At 44.5% G+C, this 17,500-nt stretch overlaps 1 protein-coding gene across 1 annotated transcript; it reads right to left on the reverse strand.

The window, feature by feature from the left end:
- Window positions 1-1,146: 1,146 nt before the first annotated feature.
- LOC308311834 (extracellular calcium-sensing receptor-like) lies at window positions 1,147-16,256 on the reverse strand (the record flags this gene model as incomplete). The annotated part of the gene is made up of 11 exons (XM_080758610.1): window positions 1,147-2,075; window positions 3,121-3,244; window positions 4,843-5,055; window positions 6,009-6,155; window positions 7,501-7,710; window positions 8,374-8,538; window positions 8,998-9,099; window positions 10,902-11,205; window positions 12,132-12,232; window positions 14,749-14,801; window positions 16,199-16,256. The coding sequence occupies 11 exons, from the start codon at window positions 16,254-16,256 to the stop codon at window positions 1,147-1,149; spliced, it is 2,406 nt and encodes an 801-aa protein (XP_080614736.1).
- Between the last annotated feature and the right edge of the window lie 1,244 nt (window positions 16,257-17,500).

Raw genomic sequence — 17,500 nt, forward strand, 5'->3', positions numbered from 1 at the left:
TATGTCAATACATCACACGCACGCGCACACGCACACATGTAACACAACTCAAAATCACTGTTAATTTAGGGTTAGGGTTAGGGTATTTTAGAGTGTACAAATGGAACCAAATATTTGGCTCTCTGAGTTACAGACCCATAAGCGTCCATTTGGTTCCTATATAACTATCTATATCATTTAGCTGGGGACCCCCTGGAACTCCCTTAAGGACCCCTGTAGGGGTCCCCGGACCCCACTTTGAGAAACATACACTAATCGTGTATGTGTTCTTGAGGTAATTGTTTTATCTCCCAAAATCAAGAAGGCTAATTTGAAAAACAAAACGTAGTTAATGCACTTTGTATAGCAATAATATATTATTATTATTATTATATATATATTATAGTATAGCAATATTCACATACAGTGAATGGAAAGAAACTACGTTTATACTTTTAATGAGCAAAATCAATTTCCGTTAGGACAAATAAATTGTCTGTCCGTCTGTCTGTCCGTCTGTCTGTAGCTGCTAGAAAGGCACACCAAATCAACATGAGGGTGTGAAGAGTTGAGCAGCAGCACCGCCTACTGGTCAGAGTGTCACATTACGTGTGGTTACAAAAACTGACTACTATCACATTGTAGAGCTATATTATTTGACACTTTAACAAAGGGGGCAAATCATTTACTGCACATTCACCTTTAATTAATAATACACTCTTTAATAATTAAGGCTAAATGACACACCACAACACTTCTGTTTCAGACTTTTCTTTTCAATTAATGCATTTAAATATGACTTATCTGAGGCACAGATAAGTAAGTCTCTCTCTCTCCTTCTCTCTCTCTCTCTCTCTCTCACTTTGTGCATCTCTTCATTGATCTGTTACTAACGAGGTTATGAGCAATCAAATATATCCATATATAACTGTTAATAAAATAGAATATGTTATCTATGGTCAGATAGAGTGCATGTTCTATCTCATAACAATAGAATAGATATATTTGATTGGTTAATAAATATATCCATATATAACTGTTAATAAAATAGAATATGTTATCTATGGTCAGATAGTGCATGTTCTATCTCATAACAACAGTATAGATATATTTGATTGGTTAATAAATATATCCATATATAACTGTTAATAAAATAGAACATATTTTCTACGTCTTGGCGGAGCCGCGACCCATGATGGCCTTCTTGGTGTTCCTCTCGGGCTTCAGGAGCATGACGTAACACTTGGGCGCGAACAGCGCCCCCAGCAGGCCGAAGCTGGACGCCAGGATGGCGAACGCCTCCACCACGTCGGCGTACTTGCCCGGCGAGCTGACGTACGCCGGCACGAAGGCGACCCACACGGCCACGAAGACCAGCATGCTGAACGTGATCCGCCGCGCCTCGTTGAAGCTGTCCGGCAGGTTCCGCGCCATGAAGGCCAGGGCGAAGCTGAGCAGCGCCAGCACGCCCACGTAGCCCAGCAGCACGGCGAAGCCCGTCGGCGAGCCCACCGTGCACTCGAACACGACCCGGTCGCGGTGGTAGCGCGTGTTCCTGTGCGGCGTGGGCGGGGCGGTCGCCAGCCAGGCGGCGCAGATCACGGCCTGGACGGCGGCGAGCGCCAGCACCGCGGCCCTCTGCTGCGCCACGCCGAACCACCGCGCGGCGGAGGAGGAGGCGGCGCCGCCGCTGCCGGGCCTGGAGGCCCTGAACGCGGCCAGCACCACCACGGTCTTCACCAGGATGCACGAGACGCACAGCGCGAAGCTGAGGCCGAACGCCGCGTGCCTCAGCCGGCACGTCCACGGCCGCGGGCGGCCGACGAACAGCAGCGAGCACAGGAAGCACAGCGTCAGCGACAGCAGCAGCTGGAAGCTGAGCTCGGAGTTGTTGGCACGCACCATGGGCGTGTGGCGGTGGCGCGCGAAGACGCCCAGCACGCCGGCGCAGAGGAGCGCGCCCAGCAGCGAGGTGGCGGTCAGGGCCACGCCCAGGGCCTCACCGTAGGACAGGTACTCCACGCTCTTGGGGACGCAGCGGTCGTGGCGGGCGTTGGACCAGAAGTCCTCGGGACAGACGGCGCACTCTGGGGAGTCTGACAAACACACCGCCCATGGAAGGGTCACAAAGGGACAGTCTCGTCCGAAAAAAGAGGGCACGACTTTGCTACATGCTGCTATGCCACTACATGCTACATGCAACATGTTACATGCTACATGCTGCTATGCCACTACATGCTACATGCAACATGTTACATGCTACATGCTGCTATGCCACTATGACATGAGAAAACTCAGTGTTTTTCTTGTAATTAACTTAAAGTAAAGTATTCCATTGGTCCAGTACGTTGGAACACAGTTGATTTCCTTAGACCCCTTGGTGTGATTGTTATTGTGCCTTTGTATCTAGGGTTTCTTTAGGGTTTCTTCCTTTGACAGTCAAACGTGCCAAAGAAAACGGCATTTTATAACAAATATTATATCTGATGATCATGTTTTAGGGTGGAAAGAAATCACGGCACTCCATCTTTAAGTGGCGAGATGGTTAAGGTGCGAACCACGCCCCCAGAACCGAGAGGAAGAACTGAAGCGCATTGTGGACATGCTGGCCAGTCATCATAGGTAGCCTACTGTAGCATATTACGGCCGGGGCCAGACATAATATGAACGAGCCAAAATTGCTTTGTCCAATGTGGGCTTGCGCTCGGGGGTGACACTACTCACTGAGGCATGCGAGATGACGCAGAACAAGTCGTAGAGGGCCCAGAATAGGCCCCGTCCGACACACATTTACGACCCGGAAGAAGGGGTGAAACGGGAGTTCTGCGCTGGGTCGGGTCCGGTGGACTCTCTATTATGTTTTTAACTCTATGGCGCGAACGCTTCCAAGATGGCTCAAAACTGCAGATGTAAACAAACCGGAATGGACTGTAAATGTCTAGATGGACTAGTTAATGTGAACCAACCGGTCTAGAATAGATGGACCAGTTAATGTGAACCAACCGGTCTAGAATAGATGGACCAGTTAATGTGAACCAACCGGTCTAGAATAGATGGACCAGTTAATGTGAACCAACCGGTCTAGAATAGATGGATAAATGGACTGTAAATGTCTAGACGGACCAGTTAATGTGAACCCACCGGTGTCGTTGCTGATCTGTCCGTCAGAACAGGCGATGCAGTCGAAGCAGCAGACGGGTTCTCCTTTCCTTCTGGCGAGGCGGGTTCCAGGAGAACAGCTCTCACTGCACACCGACCGGGGAGGCTGCAATGACAACGATACGTTACGTTAGATTCATCTCAGCTCTCACTGCACACCGACCGGGGAGGCTGCAATGACAACGATACATTATTACGTTAGATTCATCTCAGCTCTCACTGCACACCGACCGAGGAGGCTGCAATGACAACGATACATTACGTTAGATTCATCTAATTATTACTAATAATAACCGAGGAGGATTTAATGACAATGATACATTACGTTAGATTCATCGCAGCTCTCACTGCAAAATAACAATAACGGTCAATTTCACTTTTAAACTTCTAAACCAATGGTTTTCAAACAGTGGTCCGGGGACCACCAGTGGGCCTTGAGGGGGTTCCAGGTGGTCCCCAGCTAAATGATGGAAAGTTGGTGACCAAATGCACCCTTATAGATCTTTTATTCTTGAGAGCATAAAATGAAACCACTGACATATAGAAACAGGGTCGCCTGATGGAGGGGAAGGGAAATGGTTGGAATAACATGTTCGTTCCACGCGCTATACGTCCAACCAGGGAAACTCCCCCCTGTCAGGTGTAAAGGAGCAACTTGGACACTCAAGCATGAAGGAAGCATGAGTTCAAGTCCGTTGCTCTCCCCAGGTTGGCGGAGGGTGTGTAGAGCCCAGGATCACAGTAGATGATTGACACAGGGGTGAAAAATGGGTTACAAAATCGTGGGATAAAAAAATATAATTAAAAAATAAATAAAAAATAAACAGGGTTTTTCAGAAAACTGTCAAACAAATCTGATTTCAATCTGGATCGAGGCCCAGATCTGAATTCAGATCTGATTTAAATCTGGATCGAGGACCAGATCTGAATTTCAGATCTGATTTAAATCTGGATGAGGCCCAGATCTGAATTCAGATCTGATTTCAATCTGGATCGAGGCCCAGATCTGAATTCAGATCTGATTTCAATCTGGATCGAGGCCCAGATCTGAATTCAGATCTGATTTCAATCTGGATGAGGCCCAGATCTGAATTCAGATCTGATTTCAATCTGGATTGAGGCCCAGATCTGAATTCAGATCTGATTTCAATCTGGAATGAGGCCCAGATCTGAATTCAGATCTGATTTCAATCTGGATCGAGGCCCAGATCTGAATTCAGATCTGATTTAAATCTGGATCGAGGCCCAGATCTGAATTCAGATCTGATTTAAATCTGGATCGAGGCCCAGATCTGAATTCAGATCTGATTTAAATCTGGATGAGGCCCAGATCTGAATTCAGATCTGATTTCAATCTGGATCGAGGCCCAGATCTGAATTCAGATCTGATTTAAATCTGGATCGAGGCCCAGATCTGAATTCAGATCTGATTTAAATCTGGATCGAGGCCCAGATCTGAATTCAGATCTGATTTAAATCTGGATGAGGCCCAGATCTGAATTCAGATCTGATTTCAATCTGGATCGAGGCCCAGATCTGAATTCAGATCTGATTTCAATCTGGATCGAGGCCCAGATCTGAATTCAGATCTGATTTCAATCTGGATCGAGGCCCAGATCTGATTTAAATCTGGATGACGCCCAGATCTGAATTCAGGCTATATATTTTGGTGTAAAGTGTATAATTATTCCAGCTAAACGAGACCTCGTTGGACTCGAAGCCCCAGAAGATCCCGTCTTCGTCCAGGACCAGCTCCTCGTCGCTGGCCACGCCCACGTTCCGGAGCTCCACGCCGCCGTCGGGAAGCCACGCCCAGTTCATGACATCATAGATCGGTAGAGGATCGCCGTTCTCATCAAATGATACATGATCACCAGCTGGCGTGGTGAAACGGACCGTCTCCAGGTAATGGACAAGCTGGACACACACATACAGAGACCTTAACCCATTCTGACCAGAGATCAGATTCTAAAAAATGTTTATTACATCCTGACAGTTTAATTATTAAAGGAGAATTCCATGCTAGAATGCTTTCTTATCTTTCTTTGTAGTTGTTACGTCCCCACCAAAGAGGTCCAGGTGTTTTTGTGTGCAGCCCTCAATGAATTGCATTGCATTGAATGGGAATTGAATGGGGCTATGGGGTGTTGTGCTAGTTCGCTTATTTCCATCGAAAGAAGTACAGTAGTAAAGTGTGCCGCTTGGGATATTATTTACATTATGAAGAGAGGATATATACAAAGAAATTATAATTTTGAGCGATGGAAATAAGCGAATTAGCACAACACCCCATAGCCCCATTCAATTCCCATTCAATTCAATGCAATTCATTTAGGGCTTATGGTAGGGAAATAGCCAATAAGGAGCTTTTGCACAAAATAACACAAAATGGACCTCTTTGGTGGGGACGTAACAACTACAAAGAAAGGTAATAAGAAAGCATTTTAGTATGGAATTCTCCTTTAATAATACACTAGACTGTAGTTATAGAGAATATAAACTGTAGCGATCCCCAATAAATGTATCAGCCGGCAGGCTAAGCCTGGGAGATAAAAACCGTATGACTCACAATGTGCAAACGAAGTATAATTCCTATAGGACGTCTGTGGACGTCTTGGGGCACAAATTGTGTTCTAAAATGCTTTTACGTCTGTGACGGTGTGAGTTAAATAAAGCGAGTCATGTTCGCATGTTTGGAATTGTTAACAGCTGAAATCAATCATATAAATATCAGTATGCCGATATTACTTGCGGGCCACCTTAAGTGACGGTGCGGGGGGCCGCATCGCCAGTGGCCCCATGTACGTATGCCCTGGAGGAGAGCCTACTGTATATACTGTACGTGAAGAATCCACCTGCCATGGTTGTACGGTGGTCGGCGTGGCACAGCGGTGCCCGGCGAAAGGCCCCGCGCCCGGGGCACACTGCAGGGCGGCGTGCAGGGCGTGTGCCAGCGCGTACACCGCCTTGTACACGTTGTACTCGGCCCGGAGGTCCGACACGTCCAGCAGGGCCGTCTCCACCGCGCCCAGGTCCTCCCGTCCGCTGCACAGCCTCCCTCCTCCTCCTCCTCCTCCTCCTCCTCCTCCTCCTCCTCCCCCTCCTCCTCCTCCGTGGTCGTGCGGGGCGGGGGCAAACCGGCACCCGAACGTGTGCTCCCAAAACTGCCTCAGCTGCGAGGAGAAAACACAACAACCCCATGTGGCGGTCTTTATATCGACAAATCCACAGAGGGGTACAAATTACAATTTAGGCATTTAGCAGACACTCTCTTACAGGAGAATTCCATGCTAGAATGCTTTCTTATCTTTCTTTGTAGTTGTTACGTCCCCACCAAAGAGGTCCAGGTGTTTTTTTGTGCAAAAACTCCTTATTGGCTATTTTCCCTACCATAAGCCCTCAATGAATAGCATTGCATTGAATGGGAATTGAATGGGGCTATGGGGTGTTATGCTAGTTCGCTTATTACCATCGAAATAAGTAGTAAAGTGTGCCGCTTGGGATATTATTTACATTATGAAGAGAGGATATATACGAAGAAATTATAAATTTGAGCGATGGAAATAAGCAAATTAGCACAACACCCCTTAGCCCCATTCAATTCCCATTCAATTCAATGCAATTCATTTAGGGCTTATGGTAGGGGAAACAGCCAATAAGGAGCTTTTGCACAAAATAACACCTGGACCTCTTTGATGGGGACGTAACAACTACAAAGAAAGGTAAGAAAGCCTTTTAGTATGGAATTCTCCTTTAATCCGAGAGTGACTTACAGTAAGCAAGAACGACACATGGTATGTGGTTTCCTATTAAACGGTGTGAAACCTACAACGCTCACCACGTTGTCTTCAAGGTGAAAACGAAAAAACAAACGCTCACCACGTTGTCTTCAAGGTGAAGCAAAACAAACGCTCACCACGTTGTCTTCAAGGTGAAGCAAAACAAACGCTCACCACGTTGTCTTCAAGGTGAAGCAAAACAAACGCTCACCACGTTGTCTTCAAGGTGAAGCGAAACAAACGCTCACCAGGTTGTCTTCAAGGTGAAGCGAAACAAACGCTCACCACGTTGTCTTCAAGGTGAAGCGAAACAAACGCTCACCACGTTGTCTTCAAGGTGAAAACAAAACAAACGCTCACCACGTTGTCTTCAAGGTGAAGCGAAACAAACGCTCACCACGTTGTCTTCAAGGTGAAAACAAAACAAACGCTCACCACGTTGTCTTCAAGGTGAAGCGAAACAAACGCTCACCACGTTGTCTTCAAGGTGAAGCGAAACAAACGCTCACCACGTTGTCTTCAAGGTGAAGCGAAACAAACGCTCACCACGTTGTCTTCAAGGTGAAGCGAAACAAACGCTCACCACGTTGTCTTCGCGGACGTTGTCGGGGTCTTCGGCGTCCGGGCGGAGGTTCAGCAGGAAGTCCCTGAGTCCCGGGATCTCGGCGCGACGGATGGCGATCCCCAGGGTGCCCGTCAGGTACGGCATGAATTCTGGAGTCTGGAAGCCCGGGAATGTGGCCCACGAGACACTGGCCATCCACTGGAGTCCCGTCAGGTTCTGTCTTATGACCTGTGTGTGATAAATGGTAAATGGTGCATTTATATAGCGCCTTTATTCATTCAAGGCGCTTTACATAGATTGTGCATTACATTCACCCATTCACACACACACACACACACACACATGCATACACCGATGGTGGCGGAAACCATGCAAGGGACCTGCAGCACATCAGGAGCAGTTAGGGGTTCAGAGTCTTGCTCAAGGACACTTCCACACTAACTCTGGGAGAGCCCGGGGTCGACCTGGCAACCTTGCGGTTATCATCCGGACACTCTACCTATCTAAAAAGTAAATGCTTTCACTAAACCAGATTCATTACCTCTTCCCTCGTATGGAGGATTGTGTAGATGAAATTGGACATGCCAAGTTTGTAAGCAAATTTGATCTGCCTTAAAGGATATTGGCAAGTGCCTTTGTCAAAAATGGGCACAGGAAATTTCTGCCTTTATAACTCCAAAAGGTCTGTTTTCCTACAAAGTAATGCCGTTTGGGTTGCGGAACGCACCTGCGACATTTCAGCGACTCATGACATAATATGTGCTGGGAGATCTTGAGGGTTGTACAGTCTACCTAGATGATTGTTGTGTTTTCGGACTCTATATATCTATCAATCTATCTATCAATCTATCAATCTATCAATCTATCTATCTATCTATCTATCTATCTAACCTCGTCCATCATCTTCCCCATGTGTGCTCCCAGTTCGAACACTGCCACTACGCGGGCCGTGGACGTCTTCATGACAGAAACGATCCTCCGCAGTTCTGCCGGGTCGTTGGCGGGCAGAACCTCGATGTAGGCCAGACACGCCTCGCCGGAACGTTCCAGGTCCGACTGGGAGGAAGCACAAAGTGGTGGGGAAATAACTCAATTGTTCTACTTAACCCATTCAGGACGGGAACACTTCTTTGCTGTTTTAAGCATTATGTTATACTTTAGCAAGATCTACAAGCTCATAGCGCGGCACATAGTGCCGTGCTACGAGCTTGTAGATCTGCTATTTTCTTTTTAAATCCGTGAAAATGTGTCGCAAATCTTTGAACATATTATTCTTTCAGAGTGAATGACAAACATGATTTATAATGATTTATAGAATCGTCCTCAGGTCGAAATGTAAAAGTATCAATAATGTAGATGTACTCCGATCACCGGCCACTAACACTATCAACCAGGGTGCATTTAGTCCACTGAAAAATGTTCATCAACAACTAAATAAAAAGAACGGAGTTTTGCATCCTTCTCAGCTATCTGTGGGAACACATTGGAACCCAACCCCAGAATGTGTTGCCGTACCTTTAAGGACCTGGCGGCGTTGCGTCCATACGCATCATCACTGACCACAAGCCCCACCCACGTCCAGCCGAACCTCTTCATGAGCTGCTGCATGGCTCTCACCTGATTGGTTAAGAATGGAAACTGCTCCAGGATCTGGTGGTGCTACTCTTGAGACTGCATGAGTAGGGTCCCTTGCCCTTGCTAGTGTGTACTAGTTAGTGTGTACTAATTAGTGTGTACTAGTTAGTGTGTACTATAGTATAGTGTGTACTAGTTAGTGTGTACTATAGTGTGTACTAGTTAGTGTGTACTATAGTATAGTGTGTACTAGTTAGTGTGTACTATAGTGTGTACTAGTACCTGGAAGGCGTCGCTTGGGATGGTTCTGAAGAAGGAAGGGAACAGTCTCCGGTCACTCAAACACGAACAGGTGGCAAAATAACTGACCTGAAAAATGTTCCAAGAATAATTATGTAATGTATTCATTTATTAACTTAAAGTTGTTGTTTTTTTGTTTGTTTTTTTCAAAATGTACCATTTGGATACACCACCAAATAGCACCACCGAATCATAGTGCTTTTATCCAAAGTTCTTTACAGAGATTATTATTATTATTATTATTATTATTATTATTACATTCACCCATTCAGATTTCAGACACAGGCTACGTTTACATGAAGGGTGATCATTCCGAATAAATACTTCCGAATAAAATACATCCGATGTAATGTTTTTTGCCGCGAGTTTACATGGGAAATGGTCATTCCGAATGAGTGTTTATATGGAGAAGTGATAAAAGACATGATACATGTTAATTCACGTGAAACTACGCCATCTGTTGGACACATAAAATATAGGCAGTTCATTCATTGTGACTGTCTCAACAATACAAACATATTACAGACGAAAGACGATACTTTGAAATCCCATCATTTCATTCCGCAGTAGCTTTGAGGCTGCTGGTTGGATAGGGGCGGGCATATATGTTTACCGTCTTTTTTTCCCCCACTCGCTGGCCGCTGCGGCTCCGCTTCTCCGCTGGGAAGGTGATCATCTCGTTTTTATTTGTACTTTATTATCTACAGCACGGCCAGGGCACGCAACACTGATGATTATTATTGTATCGGGTCGCTCGTTATTTTTGAGAGAGAGAGAGACACCGTTGAACACACACACACACACACACACACACACACACACACACACACACACACACACACACAGATCAGGGGTATCGTCATCTGCTGCTGCTCCACGTTTTTTTGTGGATTTCGGATCTGAAAAAAGGAACGAAATAACGCGCTCTATGTGCAAACTCCTCTGCGCGCCTTGGATATGAGCGCCTTGGAGCATGCTCAGAAAGACCAGAATGAATTTACATCCGAAGCAGTGTATACATGAGTCAAATTTTCTTTCAATCGTATTGAACATCGGAGTAATCCGGCCAGTGACATCGGAATGGTTTTTAGATCGCATCGATCGTTTTCATTCGGATGTAAGTTTTTGTAGGTGTTTACATAACAACGTTTAATAGGATTGAACTTCTATTCGGAATGAAAAGGGGATTTAACTGCTCATGTAAACGTAGCCAATCATTCATACACAGATGGCGGCGGAAGCACACAGCTCCCCTCTACAGTCACAGACACACACAGCTCCTCTCTACAGTCACAGACACACACAGCTCCCCTCTACAGTCACAGACACACACAGCTCCTCTCTACAGTCACAGACACACACAGCTCCCCTCTACAGTGCTCTACTACTGAAAGTGACTATAATTTCTCTCCGAAAGCACTTGAATATGATGGAATATGACTAAAGCTCACATTTCTTTTCGATATATATCGATATACGATACATTGTTACATGCCTAATGAGTATACATATGCCTATGTAAGTACAAAGTACAGATTACTTACCAGAGGTACATGGTACAGACCTAGAATACTAGACATGGCGATGGCCTGCGTCGAGGACTCTGGCCCGACCACGCCCATCACGGGAGGGGAGGAGCCGGCGGCGCAGCTTTCGTCCAATCGCACGCGCTCCTCCCGGCCGCTGACCAATGAGACGGCGGCCTTGAAGCCGATGCCCACAAAGATGCAGCAGGTGTCGTAGAGGCGGAACCCCAGCGTCACGTTGGGCAGGAGGGCGGGGTCAGCGTTGATCTCCGCCACGGCGAAAGCCATGACCTGCGACTGGCGGAATCCTCGGACGTCGAAACTGTAAAAACACGTTAATAACGTCATGACCTGCGACTGGCGTCGAAACTGTTGAACATTTCCGTTTGTCAATGGGAATTTAATGTTTGTTTAATGTTTGACCCACAAATGGGTCCCAGCCATAGACTGTAAAAAATATGGACAAAGCGTTCCCCGGGTCTAACGTGAACGTAAAATGAAGCCTGAAATCCCTTGCACTGTAAGTCGCCATCTTTCAAGATCCGTTTGAGCCCAGTTTGGCCATTGGCCCAGACAACGAGGCGGGACTTCCCCCCTTCTTCTTCGTTGGTTTTTATTTTGACTCGAGTGGGTGGGGGATCCCGTTCATGAACTGTAACGGTAGCCACGCCCCTCAGAACATGCACGACTTTATGGTAATTTATTTTATAAATGGGGCCATCATTTTCCAAAAAGAATATTATGACATTAGAAATGAGACTTTAAACTAGTGACTGGAAGCGAAAAGTTTCATGACCATGTTTATTAAGGTAATACAGTCTAGGTGAAGTTGGGCCCAAATACATGGACTTCTATGGGGCTATGGGTTTTTTTGAGCCCAATGATAGCGCCACAACAGGCCATTATATGAACTTTCATTTCCTTAGCGGCGGTGGCTCAGGGGTAGAGTGCCTGGATGGGAACCGCAAGGTTGCCAGTTCGAACCCGGGCTCCCCCAGAGTTACTGTCGAAGTGTCCTTGAGCAAGACACTGAACCCCTAATTGCTCCCGATGTGCTAGTTGGTGCCTTGCATGGTTTCCGCTGCCATCGGTGTATGAATGGGTGAATGTAATGCAATCTATGTAAAGCGCCTTGGATAAAGGCGCTATATAAATGCACCATTTACCATTTTAGTGGCTTCACAAAAAATCTGTCTGACTGCCCCCCTGGTCCCAGCCCAGCGTTTGGGAAACAATTGTATAACTCACGCGTAGCAGATTGGTTCCTCCGGCTTGCGGGTGAAGCTCGGCAGAGGGTACTTTGGTTTCACATGGATGGGAAACAACCCTCCCAGCACCAGGTCTCCTGCCTTCACACAAAACACACAACAAGATGGATGGAAACACAACCCTCCCAGCACCAGGGGCCTATTTCACGAAACTTGGATTAGAGATTAAGCCGGGCTTTAACACATATCCTGGCTTAATATATCCTGGATCAGTGCTTAACCGGTTTCATGAAAGCTGGTTGATCTTGCCAGATTAACTTAACCAGTTAACCTGGATATGTTGAGGTTTGATTCGGTTTCATGAAAGTGATGCTACATAAGTTACCATGGAAACTTATGCTTTGGACTTAGCCTGCTCCGGACCAGGCTAACAGCCAGGTTTAACCTAATCCTGATGTATTTACTGTTCATTAAGCAGTCAAACTGATCACAAACCAATGATGTTTTCCAGATGTATTCAATTATTATGGGTTTATGTTGCCTTATTTGTATCGGTCTGCATTAAAGGACTAATTTAAGCACTATATAAAATCAAATAACCAAAATATATAGGCTGCACAACATCATGACAGCTTGTGAGCTTGTAGATCAGCTGCTTTTGGTGAATGTTCCCCATGAATAGGTTTGCTGTCGTGCAAGTGCACGGTTAAGAATAATTATTATATTATATTATTATTCTTTGTAAAAGTGAAAACCACTAAATATTACCATTACTCATTGTTTTACAACATATTGTAACGTTTCACCCACTACTAGTCCTACATACTTACACCTAGAAACCCCATTCAAACCTATTTAGGTTCATCCTACGGTGGACATGTGTGCCTGAAAAGGAATCTTTGAAATGTTTCATAGTTTTAGAAATATAGTGCTTTCAAATTTGAGACATTTATAGGCAGATAGTGGCACTTCAAAAAATCACTTTCACCTAGAAACTCCATTCACACTTTGTAAAATTCAGGTTACTGTGGAGACACATGCTGGAACTTTTGAGTTATTTAACTTAAACGCCCAATGCATTGCCCAATGCTCAGCAAGCCTGGCTTAATAGACAGTCTGGCTTTTTGTCTCTAGACCCTTTATGTTGATCACAGATTTACTGATCCTTCTTCTTCATGGGGTATTAAGGCAGTTTGCATCCTTAATAGTTGCATTACAGCCCCCTTCTGTATATCTCATTATCTTTACTAATCTATTCAAGACTTACTGATACAAGGACTTAAGCTTCTAAAATAAATACTGCTGCTGTAATTAAAGAGAGAACATACTCTCAATAGTGGATAGACTGAATGATTAACTACCCCAAAAATATAGTTTACATTTTACCACTACTATTAACTTAAAACAGAATTCTTAATATTGTCGCATTGTGATATTTGGCCATAACTCCCTCCTCTGAGGGAGCTACCTTTGGGGAAGGGGGTTGTTGTCCAGACAGGGGCCAGACTGGTGAGGGTCATGGGTTCATGTAGCATGCCAAAATTTGTGCTATTGCCATTGAGAATACATTGGGCGTTTAAGTTAAATAACTCAGAAACTACAAAACATTTCAAAGTAAAAGGTTCCAGCATGTGTCTCCACAGTAAGCTGAATTTTACAAAGTGTGAATGGAGTTTCTAGGTGAAAGTGATTTTTTGAAGTGCCACTATCTGCCTATAAATGTCTCAAATTTGAAAGCACTATATTTCTAAAACTATGAAACATTTCAAAGATTCCTTTTCAGGCACACATGTCCACCGTAGGATGAACCTAAATAGGTTTGAATGGGGTTTCTAGGTGTAAGTATGTAGGACTAGTAGTGGGTGAAACAATGAGTAATGGTAATATTTAGTGGTTTTCACTTTTACAAAGAATAATAATAATAATATAATATAATAATTATTCTTAACCGTGCACTTGCACGACAGCAAACCTATTCATGGGGAACATTTACCAAAAGCAGCTGATCTACAAACTCACAAGCTGTCATGATGTTGTGCAGCCTATATATTTTGGTTATTTGATTTTATATAGTGCTTAAATTAGTCCTTTAATGCAGACCGATACAAATAAGGCAACATAAACCCATAATAATTGAATAAATCTGAAAAACATCATTGGTTTGTGATCAGTTTGACTGCTTAATGAACAGTAAAGACATCAGGATTAGGTTAAACCTGGCTGTTAGCCTGGTCCGGAGCAGGCTAAGTCCAAAGCATAAGTTTCCATGGTAACTAATGTAGCATCCCTTTCATGAAACCGAATCAAGCCTCAACATATCCAGGTTAACTGGTTAAGTTAATCTGGCAAGATCAACCAGCTTTCATGAAACCGGTTAAGCACTGATCCAGGATATATTAAGCCAGGATATGTGTTAAAGCCCGGCTTAATCTCTAATCCAAGTTTCGTGAAATAGGCCCCAGGTCTCCTGCCTTCACACAAACATACACAACAAGATGGATGGAAACTGTGGGAAGAAGTACTCGCATTTTTTACTCAAATAAAGTATCGATATACTTGAGCTTGTAGATCTGTTGTTTTCAAAAGATTTGCAATTAAAAAGTGCAGAGAGAGAAACAGAAAAGTAATCAAAGGCAGCGGCAAACTGATATACTGACCTTGTTGAGTCTGTTGACCAGGAACTGGGCTTGTATGTCACACGTAGACCACGCTGAGGAGGACACAAACAGAAGAAAGCCAAGGGCATTATTAAGAGCTCTGGCATTTTTCATTAGGGTGATTTATCAACTTTGTTTCGATTATGTTCACGATATTTCCAGCACGTTCTTTGCGACATCGCTCCACACTACGACTAAAAATGTGGAAATAATAATCACACTCTGGACAGATTCAAGATACCATTTCAGCTCACCATCTCACAACGTTATAGTAATAGTATTGAAAGACCGAATAAACATATACAGTATATATATACCCACTTTAAAAACATCTTAATAAAATCTAAATGAAATAAAAGGCCAAATGAGAGATGCTATAAAACATGGATAATATTAATAATGACCTTGTACGTGAGAGAATGAGCAGAATAACGACATGCATGTCAGGTACAGGTGTGTGTGTGGAACAGTCTTCATGACTCGGACCCCCCTTTGATCTGCTTGGACCCCTCCTCACCGCTATGTCCACCGGCCGGCTGATATACCCACTGCTGACGCACGCACGCACGCACGCACATACGCACGCACGCACGCACGCACGCACGCACGCACGCACGCACGCACGCACACACGCACACACACACATACTGTACATTATGTGTGTGTTACATCAGAGTTGTGCCAAACGCAGACGCACACACACACGCACGCACACACGCACGCACGCGTCAGTGCTGCGCCACCTAGCGATCCCCTGTCAGAGAGTGATTAATTCAAGGAGTCATTGAAGCGAGTGTTGTTTAATTAAGTGTTATTGTTATCGTTTCAAACCCTGTCTATATGAACATCCTCTGAGGGCGATGAGTTAATTAAAAAGAACATACTTGTTCATTAAAAAGACAACATGTTCATGATCATGAGATAAAATAAATAAAGATGTTTGCGTCGCCCAGTCGTCGCCTGTACACACACAGACATGACATCACTCACTTTAAAGGAGCAGTTCACCCAAACAATGACTTATTTTCTCATTTCACTCCCCATGAAGCCGTGAATTCATGGAGATAGTGAAATGGAGTGTACAAATGGAACCAAATGGACCCTTATGGGTCTGTAACTCTGAGAGTGTACAAATGGAACCAAATGTGTGTGTGTGTGTGTGTGTGTGTGTGTGTGTGTGTGTGTGTGTGTGTGTGTGACTGTGTGTGTGTGTGTGTGTGTGTGTGTGTGTGTGACTGTGTGTGTGTGTGTGTGTGTGTGTGTGTGTGTGTGTGTGTGTGTGACTGTGTGTGTGTGTGTGTGTGTGTGTGTGTGTGACTGTGTGTGTACACTATTGACTCCGATGCTAATGGACTTTGTCTGTTTGTCTGTTCCAGCAGACAGAAGAGGAAATACTTTTAACTCATCGTCTGCCACAGTCTGTGCTTCAGTGAGGTGGCAAAAAAATTACCCCGGGTCTCGAACCGGAAGTTAGCAAACCTCCCGCGGCCCGCGGGGGAGGAGGTCATGAGGTCATGAGGTCATGACCGACAGAATAAGGTTGTGGATACGAGCGGACAAAATGAGTTCTCTCAGACGGGGGGGCCTTATTTTCATCATAAACCTCTTTGCCTTTTTGAATAGTTCAAAATAGCCGATCTATACAATCTCAGAACGTGTCGATGTAGATAATATTGGCTAGTTGAACAATTTTAATGTTTAATGTTTTTCAAAGTAGTAAAAAAAGGCAAAGAAGTTTATGGGATATAGGGGTTTAGCACTGCCGAAAATAGGCTATTTTTCAATAGCTAAAGTAAGTTGGAAGGCCTGGGGATCCCCCAGGAGGAAGTCACTATTAAACGTTGCTCTGGAGAGCGAAGTCTGGAGCTCCCTGCGACCCGACTCTGGATAAGCGGTCGAAGATGTCTCTCTCTCTCTCTCTGTCTCTCTCCATGAATATGACTATGACACCATATCTGCTCCCCATCCTCTTTATTTTAACCCTGCAGGAAACAACGTTTTGCCCATTTTGGTGTTTTAAGCATCATGTTATACTTTAGCCATTGAAAAATAGCAGATCTAGAAGCTCACAGCACGGCATCGAGTGCATATATTCTTTCAAAGCGAACGTTTTTAACTAAAATCTTTGCTTCTGAGGGGTTCCTGCATGGAACAACATATTTTCAGATGGGGGGTCGGCAGCCAATTACATATAATTCTAGGGGTCCTTGACATGAAATATTGAGAACCACCGACATAGAGGTATTTCAGAAAGACATGATTTAGAAGACATTTAAAAGAAATGTTGACGTCCGGCCTAAATGGGTTAAAAAAACGACTACATTGTAGCTGTAATAGTAACATTAATGATAACACTAATGTTAAACGACTACATTGTAGCTGTAATAGTAACATTAATGATAACACTAATGTTAAACTACATTGTAGCTGTAATAGTAACATTAATGATAACACTAATGTTAAACTACATTGTAGCTGTAATAGTAACATTAATGATAACACTAATGTTAAACTTTAAAAGCAACAGCAGATCCAACATGGACTCTGGCCGTCTCAGAGGTCAACGACCTCTCGTTTCTGTTCCTCCGTCTGCTGAACAATGTAGTCAATATTTGTACTGCGGTGTCCTGCTGACTCACACACACACGCACGCACACACACACACACGTATGCACGCACACACACACACACACACACACACACACACACACAGCACGCACGCACACACACACACACACGTGACTCAATATGA

The sequence above is a fragment of the Protomyctophum bolini genome (genome assembly GCF_963924005.1).
Source record: "Protomyctophum bolini genome assembly, chromosome: 24".
Taxonomy (NCBI): domain Eukaryota; kingdom Metazoa; phylum Chordata; class Actinopteri; order Myctophiformes; family Myctophidae; genus Protomyctophum; species Protomyctophum bolini.